Source organism: Malaclemys terrapin, chromosome 1 (genome assembly GCF_027887155.1).
Source record: "Malaclemys terrapin pileata isolate rMalTer1 chromosome 1, rMalTer1.hap1, whole genome shotgun sequence".
NCBI lineage: Eukaryota > Metazoa > Chordata > Testudines > Emydidae > Malaclemys > Malaclemys terrapin.
Genome location: NC_071505.1, coordinates 143,741,546 through 143,755,052, shown reverse-complemented (window position 1 = coordinate 143,755,052; position 13,507 = coordinate 143,741,546). Strand labels below are relative to the sequence as shown.

Below are 13,507 nucleotides of genomic sequence, written 5' to 3'. Positions count from 1 at the left end.
GACACATCCCACTCCACACTACTTTCTTAAGTTCATGGAGAATAGGTCCATCAATGGCTATTAGCCAGGATGGGCAGGGATGGTGTCCCTAGTCTCTGTTTGCCAGAAGCTGGGAATGTGCGACAGGGGATGGATCACTTGATTACCTGTTCTGTTCATTCCCTCTAGGGCAGGGGTGTCAAACTCAATTGCACAGGGGGCCAAAACTCAAAACTCGTGGGCCGAACAGTATAACCATTTATTTAACAGACTAAATATTTATGTTTTTTAACCATTAATATGAACCAAAATACAGGATATCATTCCAAAATAAATACATTTCAACTTAAAATATTTTGCTCTTCATAAAAAAATATCCTGTCAATACAATACATTCAAAATCTGTACATGCTGGAATATTAAAAAATCTGAAAATATAAATAAAAAATTGAATTTAAAGCAAAAGTATAATCATAACAAATCATAACATTCCATTTTCTTGTCCTATTTAGTCAGAGCCTGATACTTGGAGTCTTTTCTTTGCAACAAGTTCGTTTATGTTTGGGGTTAGGTTCTGTGTTGTGAAGATTCTCAGGATCGATTGCAGGTGTTCATCAGTGAGGCGACTCCTGTGTGACGTTTTGTTAATTTTCATCACAGAGAACAGCTGCTCGCACAGATATGTGCTGCCAAACATGGACAGGATTCGAGCCGCATGTTGGCGGAGCTGTTGCATCGCTTCAGGAATGAAGCGAGTGAACTGTGCTGGCCCCGCAGTGTCGTACTTTGCCTTCAGTGTCCCGTTACATTGCAGTTCTATCAGCTCCATCTGCATTTCTACAGGTGCGGTTTCCACATCGACTGCAAATGGGTTGCGAAGCAGCTCGAAGTTACTTTTCTGTGCCTCAAAGTCACTGAAGCGCCGTGCGAACTCAGTGCGCAGCGCGCTGAGTTTTTCAGCAAAGGTGGCATTTGGGAAAACTGTGGCACTTTCTTGGTTCCGTATTACTTGGCAACAGGGAAAGTGAGACAAGTTGCATTGGTGCATGTGTGTCTCCCATAAGCGCAGCTTCACTTGAAATGCCTTCACTGCATCATGCATATCGGTTATTATGTGCTCCCGTCCCTGGAGTTGAAGGTTTAAAGCGCTAAGATGCGACGTTATGTCAGCCAGGAACACCAACTCACATTTCCACTTTTCATCCCGCAGAACTGTGCAGTCTTTCCCCTTACTGTCCATGAACTGGCAGATTTCCTCTCGCAGCTCAAAGTGTCTTTTGAGAACTTTTCCCCGACTTAGCCACCGGACCTCCGTATGATATGGCATATCGCCAAACTCGCTATCTATTTCCCGCAGAAAAGACTGGAATTGGCGGTGATTTAAACCGTGGGCTCTGATAAAGTTGACGGTTTGTGTTACAGTGTTCATCACATGATCCATTTTTAGGACTTTAGCACTCAGCGATTCCTGGTGTATGATGCAGTGATACACTGTCAACTCACCGGCACAGTTCTCCTCCCGCATCTTTGAGCGCATTCTTCCCACCAGTCCATTTTTTTCACCACACATAGCAGGTGCGCCATCTGTTGTAAGTCCAACGAGTTTTTCCCACGGCAGTTTCATGTCGGTTACACTTTGAAATACATTTCCAAAGATGTCTTCTCCTTTCGTTGTCCCGTGCATCGATTTAATGTCCAGTATTTCCTGTGTTACGCACAAATTGGAATCCACACCACGGATAAATATCGCCAGCTGTGCAGTGTCAGTCGCGTCAGTAGTTTCATCCACGGCAAGGGAGTATGCAACAAAATCTTTTGCTCTTTCAATCAACTGTGTTTTCAAATCAGTCGCCATCTCACAAACCCGATTAGCAACAGTGTTTCTGCTGAGGCTTACATTTGCAAACGCTCGCGTTTTATCTGGACAAAGGACGTCGCACACTTTCATCATACAATTCTTTACGAATTCCCCCTCGGTAAACGGCCGTCCTGATTTGGCGATCTCTTCGGCCACAATGAAACTTGCTTTCACAGCAGCTTCACTTTGTGATTTTGCTTTGGTGAAAAACGTCTGCTGGGATGTCAAATTCTTCTTCAACTCCTCTACCTTTTGTAGCTTCTGTCCTGCGCTCAGGTTTTTGAATTTGTTCTCATGTTTCGTCTCGTAGTGCCGTCTTAGGTTATACTCCTTCATTACAGCGATATTACTCCCGCAAAGGAGACACACTGGTTTACCTGCAATTTCAGTAAACATATACTCATTCTCCCACCGGCTTTGAAAGCCTCGGTTTTCAGAATCAATTTTTCTCTTGGCCATTGTTGGGGTCTAGCTTTGATTTGAGATTAGCGTTGTATACATCAACAGACCGCGAACTTGAACCGCGGCTTGCCGTTGGCGGCAATTGCACTGCATCATGGGATTTGTAGTGTGTGTTATTGGGGCGTCATATCACAGGGCCATTAAAAACAGATATATAAAACGATTTCGCGGGCCGGATATAATTGTATGGCGGGCCGGACGTGGCCCGCGGGCCTTGAGTTTGACACATGTGCTCTAGGGCATCTGGCATTGGCCACTGTCAGAAGACAGGGTACTGGGCTAGATGGACCTTTGGTCTAACCCAGTATGGCCATTCTTATGTTCACACATGCTCTCGCCTGACAGCATAAGGAGAGCAGGGGCGCTTGCCCTACCTCATGGCACTGCTGGCAAAAGTCTCTGACTCAAGTGCACTGGGTGCACATACACCGAGAGTGGAATGCATATGTGCACAACATCTCAAAGAACAAGAAGGTAAATAACTCCAGCAATAAAAATGGGAGGGGGGAGTGGCCTATTTTTTTTAAGGTCAGGTCTGAGGGATATCTAAGAGGGACTGTAAGCATGCGGGACTCACCCCTGCGGCATCTACTGCTGGTCGTCTTGGGAATTAGCTCTCCAGCCATTGGAGGCCCTCTGCAGGTCGGTGTCCCACTACTGCTTGGCCCCTGTGTTCCTCCTGGACTCGGTGCCCTGTTGTCTGGGGTGCTGCCCCCCTGGCAGTAACCCCTCACAGCTCTGGGACTCTCCCTCCAAGGGGAACCCCCACCCACTATCCCCACTTTGCCTCAGTCTTGGCTACTGCCAGTCCTCATCTAGCCCCCATTCACTGGGGCAGACTGCAGTGTATAAGCCACTCATCACAGGCAAAGGGGTTTGGACCTGCTGCTTCTGGCTACCTGTGGGCTGCCCCCTGCAACCCAGTACCTAATAGGCCTTACCAGACCTGCAGCCTGGGGCTTTCCTAGGCCAGAGCTCCCCGGCTCCCTTATTTAACCAGATACCTGGTTAAGCTCCCTACAGGCAGGCCCTTCTCTCTGAACGTAGAGAGAGACTATCTGGGCTCCTGGCTCACAGCCTCTTTATACAGGCCAGCTGTGGCCTGATTGGGATGTGCCCCAGCTGCAGCCGCTTCCCCAATCAGCCCAGCTTTTAGAGCTCCCAGCCACAGCCCTCTCCCAGGGCTGTTTTTAACCCCTCTGGGCAGGAGCAGGCTGACTACCCCGCTACAGGGACCTATATCAAGTGTATTCTGGAAAGACAGATCTGGGAAAAGCAATTCAAAATACTCTGTCCAATACATTCATAAGAACTTTGTAAAAACATTGACCTGCTAAAGTAGTTTCCCCCGCCCCATTATTATTTTAATCACATCACACCCTTCTCTGGCTCCTTCCACTGGCTCCCATATGTAATTTCATCAAATCATCATCATAAATATGCCCCTCCATACTTACATTCCTTTGCTGAGCTTCATATGACTCCCCGCCCTCTCTGCTCCACCGGTGTTGCCCTGTGCCCACACCTGTTTTTCAGCCTCGTGAACAATCTCCTCTATGACTCTCTATGTACTGGTCAACCTCCTTGAACTCATGCACAAACCCATGAGCAGGAAAGGGTGTGTGTGTGGGGAGGAAATCTACATTTTGACAAAGAAACAGCTTTCTTTTCAAAGCTGTTTGGGGTTCCCATCCACACAGACTGTCTCCTGAACCTCAGCTGGAGGTGCCTCTTGAAGAGAAAGAAGGGAGAGCAGACACCCCAAGTTATCTCCCTCTTTCTCTCTCTACCTATGGCATCCTGAAGAACAAAGGAAGCAGCATTGGACTGGGGGAGGGATCCTGACTGAAAGAAGTTCAGCCAGTAATACTGCTGAAATGTGGTGAGAGAGACCTTTGCTTTGAATTCACTCTAGGTTGTTAAGTTAGGCATTCGTTGCATTTTACTTTTATTTTCTTGTAACCAATTCTGACTTTTATGCCTCATTTATATTCACTTAAAATCTATCTTTTGTATGTAATACGTTTGTTTTATCTAAACCAGTGTGTTATTTCAAATAGAATTTCCCAAACAGGATTTGCATATGATTTGCTCTTAATAAAATGACAGATTTTATATGAGCTTGTGTTGTCTGGGAAAGAGCAGGGCAGTACAAGACATACATTTCTGGGAAAAGTCTGAGACTGGGAGTTTGCTGGTGTCACTCTTCAGTGTAATTCTAGATTGGCTGGCTGCAGCACTCATATATTATCACTGGGAGTGACTTACATGCTGGTGGCTGTGTGAGCAGGCCAGGAGTGGTTGCTGTCACAGTGAAGCAGTGTAAAAGGCACCCCAGGGTGGAGAACTGAGGTGAACCAGCTGCTCATCTGTCCAGATTGTACCCTGAGTAATGTCACAGGGAGATCACAAGGGGGACTATGCAAGGGAGGGGAGCAGTGAGTTTATATGAAGGGGCTGGTGGGCAGGTTTGGTGCATGGCCATCTTGACCCATGCCAGGAGGCAGTTGAGGAGGAAGTCTTGCAACTTTGTGGGGCCACAAATAGGGTGTGCAAGGATAAACAGGTGATAGTGGGGGAAGTGCAGCCAGAACCTCAGTAAGAAGTTCTGGAAGAGCCAAAAGAGAGCTGCAGTCTGATACACTCTATGCAAATGTGCACCAGGGTCTCCTTCTTGCTGTAGAAGAGTCCATGGATTTGATGAACCATGCCAAATGCACACCCATACTCATGGATCCATGAAGGAGCCACCACCTAATATCCCCAGCAGGCCATAGAACCAGAGTCGAGTACAGGCTGCCCCACCAGGACTCCCCGCCCTCCACAGGTGGCAACAAGTCCCACCACTTGATATTAGGGTGGGACAGAAAGGCAAGAAAGTGGATGGTATGGAGCATGAGTGTGTACAGATGTTCTCTGGGTGCAGTCCAAATATGGACCGGCTGGATATAGTTCCTCCAACTCAGGTGGCATGGTGGGGGGCAGCCAGGTTGGCTCACAGGATAGGGGTCCAATGACAAACTTTGGAGGGCCAGAGGTGAGGAGTAGGTGGGAAGCATCCTATGGAAGACTTTCCCCCTTGATGGCCGCTATAGAGCTGGTTGCTGAAACTAGATCCTGTAGAGGGCCTGGTAAAAGACCAGCAGCTCAGAGAGGTCTGGAGGGAGACGCCTCAGGTGGAGATAAAAAAAGTGCTACTGGTCATATTGGAGCCCTCAGAGGTGGCAGAAGATGGCTTGCACTAGCATGTTCCAAGCTGGACTATAAGCACCATAAAGGAGTTTATGCAGTGCCTAAGGGTAAAATGTGTGGACCTGACTGCAGATACAGGACAGGGTCTGGTCTGTGTTCTCCCAGGGAAGGCTCAGGGCACCCACAGAGCCCCAATGCACTCCAACCAGAAAAACTTGATGATCTTCTGATAAAGACTGGCAAGAGGCCCCAGAGGCGGGCTCAGGGTATTGAACTGGTGCCCCAGCACGGACAGGACTAGCTGGTTGAATCACCAGCACCCTCCACCAAAGGGTGGAGCAACCCCATCCACCTCTGCAGCTGGTCAGACACCCTGGCCCCCAGATAAATCCAATTGTCCCACAGGGAGGATTCACTGGCAGAAAGGTACTCTCCAAGGTTGGCACGGAGCACGGATGGGAGGGAGCCCACCTGCCATCCATCCCCATCAGGCCAGAGCTCTTGACCCAGTAGACTCAAGCAGAGGAGGCTGCCAAATAGATGGCTTGGCAAGCCTCTGCCCGCACTCGTGCACCTTGTGGCTCAGGACCTGGGAGTTCATCATCGGCATATGCCAACAGGACCACCTGCAAGTCCTGCTCTCAAAGCACCAACCCTCTCATCCTCTTCTGGAGGAGATGGAGGAAGGGCTTGATGGCTGTGGCATACAGCGAGCAGCCTGCATGCTCCTCTCGACTGAGGGTGACAGGTTTTGTCAAGGCTCGGTTAAGCTTGATCAGACACTGCAGAGGCATGCAGCACTTGGAAAAACCCCATAAAGCAAACACTGAAGCTGAACACCTGCAGAATGCCCAGGAGATACCAGTGATCCACCCTGTCAAACGCATCTCCTCATCTAGGGACAGGATGGCAAATGACAGACCATCTTTACATGCCATATGGAGACAATCCCGGGACTGATAGGCAGATTCTTGAATATGGCCTGCCTGGGACAGCGTAGGTCTGGTTAGGGTGAATCATATCCGTCATCACAGACCCCAGCCATAGCGAGATGGCTTTTACTATGACATTATAGTCCATCCCGAGGAGTGATACTGGGTGCCAATTCCTTAGGTTGCAGAGGTCCCCCTTTTTGAGCAGCAAAACAAATACAGCAGGGGTGGGCAAACAACAGCCCTGGGGCCACGTGCAATCCTTCAGACATTTTAATCTGGCCCTCGAGCACCCGCTGGAGAGCAGGGTATGGGGCTTGCCCCACTCCTTGCGTACTGTGGCTCCACATAGCTCCTGGAAGCAGGAGCATGTCCCCCCTCTGGCTCCTACACGTAGGGGCAGCCAAGGGGCTCTGCACACTGCCTCCGCCCCAGGGGCCACCCCAACAGCTCCCATTGGCCGGGAACTGCCTTGCCATGCCTCCAGGTAGGAGCCAGAGGAAGGACATGCCAATCTTGGTCACCCATGCTGACTGTATGGAATTCATTCCACAGGACCCCACAAAGATCATTGTCAGTCAGATCCAGGGTGAAGTGGCTGGTGTAGAAAGCCCTGGCCCTTTCCCGCTTCTCGGCTGGATCTTTAAGAGGGGTGCTGTCCTTTACCAGGAAACACATGATGTGCTTTTTGGCATCCTTCTTTCTCGCCAGGGCATAGAAAGAGTGAGAAATGCACTCCATCTCCCAAAGGAACTGGATGCAGGATCAAACAACAATGCCCCGAGCATGATAGTTGTTGAGGGCCCGAAGATCATCCCACTTCTCCTGACACTCTCTGAAGAAGGATAGGTCCCTGAAGTGAGAGGCCAAGTGCCTGTCCATCTCCCAAACCTGCTCCAATTGCTCCATAACTACACCCTTCTGTTGACTGCCCCGAGTGTAGTCACAGCAGGAGAGCTGGGCACTTACTTTCCCCACATCCCAGCACCTCCTCCTCAAGGGAAAGACATGTCTCTGCCCCCACCTGGCCAGCCAGAACACATGGAAGGATGCCATGAAGCACCGGTCCAGTAGGCCAGTCCCAGCCACTCAGGTGTCAATGAGACCATAATGGCCACCAAGTGATGGTCCAAAAATGGCACAGGCCTGACACTGAAGGAGTGGGCCTGGAAGATGTTAAACCTGGAACATAAAAGCAGTCCAGCTGGGAGTGGCACAACCAAGTGTACTCTACCTGGACATAAGTAAAAGTGATAGAGTTGTCTGGAGGATAGTCATGTCAGACGTCCAACAGGGAGTGATGGTCAACAATCTCCTTGAGGACATTTGTGGTAGCCTGGCACTTCTCTTTCCCAATGCAGTCCTGCATGTTCAGGACAGTGTTCAAGTCCCCACCCAGGACAAGGCACTCATGAGGATCCAAGGTGCTGAGGAAGGTAGACATCTGCAGATAGAACCATACCCACTCTGGGCCTGGCATCATGGCATATATATGAACAAAGATGAGGATCAGCCCCCTCCACACAGACCTGGAGGTTTCTAAATAAGGGACTGACAGGTTGATAGTTTGTTTTGCATAATTAATTTCAATTTTAAACGGCATTACAGCTGGTTTTAACTTTTTTGTTTATGTAACTTAGTTAATAAGTTCCTAAAGTTTGCCATGAAACTAACAAACCAAGGTCTCTGGATACCAAATCCCAAACCTTGTTTAAAACTATTTTATGTTGGACAGTTTCAGAGTAGTGTTAACACCTTTAACTCTTTGGGCCCATAGCATTTCATCTAAATTAATACATTTTTTGTGTCCCTGGGAGGGCTTAAAGATTTAATATATATTCGGCCATTGGTTTACTTAGCAAACAGAACAGATGGATGATTTCAGAGTTGGCTTGAAAGCAAAGGTTGAAAATTATTAGGAATTCAAAGAGTGACACACTTTTTCCTTTCAGTGCTATAAGGATTTACTTTCATTTTGTTTGACACTTTTTAATATTTCCTTATTTAAATAGTGTTATTTCCTTTTCCCCTTTTTATTTATGATCTGTGGGGGTTTTTCCCTTGTGTTTTGACTTTGAATGTTGGTGCACCATTTGCTTTCTTGAAGTCCGTAATATTTGTAATCCAGTGTCTTCTCCAGAAAGACCTCTCAAAAGAGCAAAGTAAGTAATGGAACTCCTGCTGGTGCTCCAGAAGTCCAGGGAGATATGATTTCCTTACCATCAGGTGTAACCCCTTTAAAAGATTATTCAAATTGTTCAAGCAGTTTTAGTTCTGAGGCTGTTCACCCCTTATAGTAGCTAATTCAGGTGGATGGGACAGATAAGGATTTGTTGGAGAAGGAGTTGGAAATTTTGTCCTGGGTGTATACGAGAGTGATCCCAGAAATGCAGATTCTGTTGAGGTATGGCTCGCACATAAACAAAAGTTATATTTGTTTGAGAATAATTATGCACTTTTGTAAAAGTACTGGTTATGTAAAAAGGAGAAACAGTTGATTGCTGTTTGTGCAAGGTTTGGCAGCTAATACCTCTTCATCAGCCTGATGCATAGAGGTCAGTTACACTGTCCAGTTCCTAAGAAACAGATTATATTAGAGAATTGTAGGTTGAGAGGAAGAGTAGGTATACTTCAAACAGAACCAGAAAGGATGTTGAGAGAAAAAGGTGAGGAATTGGCTTTTATGAAGGGGATTTTGAAGGTGGCACAGGAAGGACTGGCCAAAAGAAACTCTGGGTACATTAATTTGGACTCTCAAATGAATGTGTTGAAAAGGAAGGAGAACGTGACTCAGGGACTCCTTCATGTCAATAGGCAGAGAGCACAAGGTGCATAGGGTTTTGCAGGGATCCCCTGGGTCAGAAATATGCATAGTAGTTCATCAAAGGCTGGCATGGGATGTCTGTACTGAGACACAGTAGCTCATCCTCATAATCACTGCAAAATGTATGGATGGCTGGATAATATTTAAGCAGTTGTGTATCTATATGGAAAATTATGTTCTTATTAGATGACATACCTCAGAAATGTTCCTTTCAGGCAGGAGGTAACAGATGCTAATCTCTCTGGCCATTTGGGTATTGTATGCCTCACATTGTATGCTTATCTGCATACTAAGTCAGTTGCAAAATGAAAGATTGTGAAATCTTTTTAAAATAAAAGAAATCCATAGGATGAAACATATAACCGGGGGCATCCTGTTTATGATTAAGACAAAGGTTAGAACTAATATCTTGCGTGAGGGGGTGGCAAAGAAACAACAAATTCTTCATCTGGGAATCGAGCTGAAAATGTACTTGTCTCGTGAACAGAGGATCACAGCCACCCTGGCTGTAAAGCACTGCTAGGATTTGGGGTGAGCAATATTTAACAATACATGAGAGTATCTTGTTAATGAAGTCTAGGCTCTAGAACATGTGTTAAGATTGTTTTATATGTAACCATTTGTATCCAATACTTCTACTTCCTACTTCTTGAATCTCAGTGCTTTGTCCACCCAATTTAGGCTTAATCAGTTTTTGCCTTTATTTATACAACTTCAGATATTATAAGTGACAGTAATTCTATCTGAACAGACAAGATGGAATTGGTAAGTGGCCCAAGTTACCACACTCCAGGGCACCAGCAAGTCCTCCTAGAATTCTTGAGGATGGTCATCTCCTCTGATCCTTCAGTCCCATTCTTTGGTTACTGGTCTGGTGTTTCTTTAATTTGGGCTGTCTTCATTTGGGTCTTTTATATATTTTTATGTTACAGAGTGGATAAAAATGACTTAATCAGCTTTTAACTGAACACCCCTTTCTTTTTAATGAAAGCTGGACATTACGTATTGTGACAAAGTTCCTCGTCTACCGCTTACTGGCAGATTTGCTCGCCTCAGAGATCTTCCCCTCTGGTGGAACCCACAGGCTGGGTCAATTCCTCCTGTGTCTGATCAGGAGTTGGGAGGTTTGGGGGGAACCCGGGCCCATCCTCTACTCCGGGTTCCAGCCCAGGGCCCTGTGGATTGCAGCTGTCTATAGTGCCTCCTGTAACAGCTGCATGACAGTTACAATTCCCTGGGCTACTTCCCCATGGCCTCCTCCAAACACCTTCTTTATCCTCACCCCAGGTCCTTCCTCCTGGTGTTTGATAATGCTTGTACTCAGTAATCCAGCAGCGCACCCTCTCACTCTCAGCTCCTTGTGCCTCTTGCTCCCAGCTCCTCACACATGCACCACAAACTGAAGTGAGATCCTTTTTAAAACCCAGGTGCCCCAATTAGCCTGCCTTAATTGATTCTAGCAGCTTCTAATCAGCTTGTCTGCCTTAATTGTTTTCAGAACGTTCCTGATTGTTCTGGAACCTTCCCTGTTACCTTACCCAGGGAAAAGGGACCTACTTAACCTGGGGCTATCATCTGCCTTCTATCATTCTCCTGTAGGCTTCATCCACCCACTTCCTGGATCCCAATAGGATCACTCTCCTGTAGCCATCTGGCCTGATCCTGTTTCAGTATGCACAAGCCTCATTACCCAATTTCTGCACTTTTGCTGCTGGTTTTGCTGTTTCTGAATCACATTGTTTTATGTCACCCTGTTCCTGTGCATTCCCAGAAAGAAGGGATTTTATATTTATCATTATATGCTTGTATCTCTCTCATTCAGCTTCCAACATGACGTTACTTATAGTGCCAGTAACAATATTATTTTAAAGAAATCAGCAATTTATATCAAAGAAGAACTTCCAAGTGCGCACTCAAGCCAGACAAGACCTCGGCCTAAGTGTTACCTTACTTAAACTCATTCACTATCCATAATTACAAACCATTAAAATAAAACTAACGACACTTTCAGTCTCACCATTAGCAACCCTTCATTTTTGTTTCAGTAGATGACTGGGTAACAGGGTTTCCACTCACCACTAGCACACCTCCTTGTGTCTTGGAAGGTAGCTCTCACTGCATCAGGTACCCCCTTGGTGCTCGTTGCTTGCTCTGTTCTTCTGGTCCTCTGACTAGGTCACCATTTATCCCACCCTTTCTGGAGTTACAAAGTCAAACAGCACAACTGTCCACATGCTGTCTCCAGACAGTGTTCTGTTCCAGCTAGGTGGTCTATGCCACTATACCAGTGGGTGGCAGGGAAACCCAGCCCCATCCAACACACCAGGTTCCAGCACAGGATCCCCACAATCAGCAATCCAGGTCTGCCCAGTCCCAGTCCTGTTGCTGTTTCCCTGGCCTCCTTCCTACTCAGCCTATCATCCTGCTTGTTTTGATTTACTACTACAGCTTACTCTGCTCCCTATAGCTGCTTCACCCCTCCTAGCTTCTTGCAAAACTCCTTATAAAAGAGTAAGATCCCAGGACTTACTCATCCCCTAGACTGCCTCCTTGTTCCTGATAGCCTCACTTCTCTCAGGGAGCAACTGTATCCTCCTTCCACTACAGCTCCCTGTTTCAACCTCCTGGCTTTACAGTGCTGTCCCAGCCTATTTCCAGCTGGGCTTCACTTTCAATTAATGTTGGCCCTCCCTCTTGCAGGTGACACCAGGTAATCTAATTGGCCTCTCAGGCCTTTGTTAACCCTATCGGGGCTGGTGTGGGGTATACACCCCATCACATTATGCTATTCTGTTCTACCCTTTAATCTATTAAGGAGGATTTTGGAGAGCATGCTATGATTGTTTAATGTCAACATTGCTTTTATCTTCTGCAAACATAGGTTTGTCAAAGGCCTTTTTCATTCAAAGTCCAGTTTTATTTGTGAATCATTACAAAAAAACCTGACCTGAGGAAGAGCTCCGTGTAGCTCAAAAGCTTGTCTTATTCACCAACAGAAGCTGGTCCAATAAAAGATATTACCTTACCCACCTTGTCTCTATTACAAAAAAAAGTCATTATGAATTTTGCTGTGTTACGTTTTGAAGGGTGCCTCAATTTTAGGGCTTTAATATTGAGTTGTTTTTAATGTACCCCAACAAGGTGGATTGGATTGGACCTGTGCCAACATCCAAACAGGAAAACAAATATTTATTAGTTGTTATTTGTCATTTTACAAAATGGGTGGAGTGCTTTGCAGCCCCCAGTGAAACTTTTGTCATCACATTTCTTTTGGTGAATAATGTTTTTACCAGGTAGAGATTGCCCTTGACATAGGCACTGACTCCGTGGCTGCTAAAAAAAAAATGGTGTTGCTCAACATTCACCAGCAGCCCCCCAATTAGCTCCCCCCCCAGTGCCTCCCACCCACTGGCAGCCCTGGCGATCAGCGCCTGCCCATCCCTCCCAGCACCTCCTGTGCGCCGATGATCAATTGTTCAGCGGCATGCAGAAGGCGCTCAGGAGGAGGGGGAAAGAACGAGGGTGGGGGCGCGCTTGGGAAAGAAGCAGGGCAGGAAGAGGTGGGGTATGGGTGGGTTCTTGGGGAAGGGGTGGAGTGGCAGTGGGGCCAGGGGGAAGCACCTCCAGCACATTAGAAAGTTGGCACCTCTGGACCTTCAGAATAGAATCTGACAGAGGTTCCATATTGCATTAAGTAACACTGCTAATAAAATGACTCAATGGTTATTTACCCAAGAGGACCCAGGTGGAGAAAATCAAAAGTTTAACAGAGAATTTAATGAGGCAAACCAGCACCAGCATTGAAAATGTAAAAAGCAACTGAATACCATCATATTGGGTACTGGCTGAGATGATAAAGTAAATAGTAAGTAAAGATACTACCAAGAAAATAGGCCTTGAGCAATAGGTGTAGCCTCCAGGGTAGAAGATGTGACACCCATTTATGTTAATAAAGAAAATTAGAGATTAGATTGCATGTATCATCAGCATACCTTATGTTGAGCCTGGAAATATTTACTTGCTCCAAATAGTTCATAATGTGGGAATATGGCAAGGTCCTACATAGTAAGATGGTTACCCCTGGCATGGGTGCCCATTGTGAAGATATGAATAACACAGAGGATTATTTAGTTCCAAGCATAGAGGCAAATAAATCCAGTGGACTGGATATAGGAGGGTGATCCATGTGTGGGTAATTCAAATGATTCATTATATGGTCTTAGTTTCCAAGCAACAGTTGAAAAGAATGGAATGAGTTTG

The 13,507-nt window shown here is 46.5% G+C and overlaps 1 protein-coding gene across 1 annotated transcript; it reads right to left on the bottom strand.

Annotated features, from left to right (window-relative positions):
* Window positions 1-224: 224 nt before the first annotated feature.
* On the bottom strand, window positions 225-2,510 carry LOC128830535 (general transcription factor II-I repeat domain-containing protein 2A-like). The gene has a single exon (XM_054016382.1). The coding sequence runs from the start codon at window positions 2,294-2,296 to the stop codon at window positions 488-490; it is 1,809 nt and encodes a 602-aa protein (XP_053872357.1). The 5' UTR covers window positions 2,297-2,510; the 3' UTR covers window positions 225-487.
* Window positions 2,511-13,507: the final 10,997 nt, after the last annotated feature.

What these genes read in the sequence shown, in the direction of transcription:
- LOC128830535 (XM_054016382.1), bottom strand. Translation starts at nt 2,296, where the DNA reads ATGGCCAAGAGAAAAATTGATTCTGAAAACCGAGGCTTTCAAAGCCGG.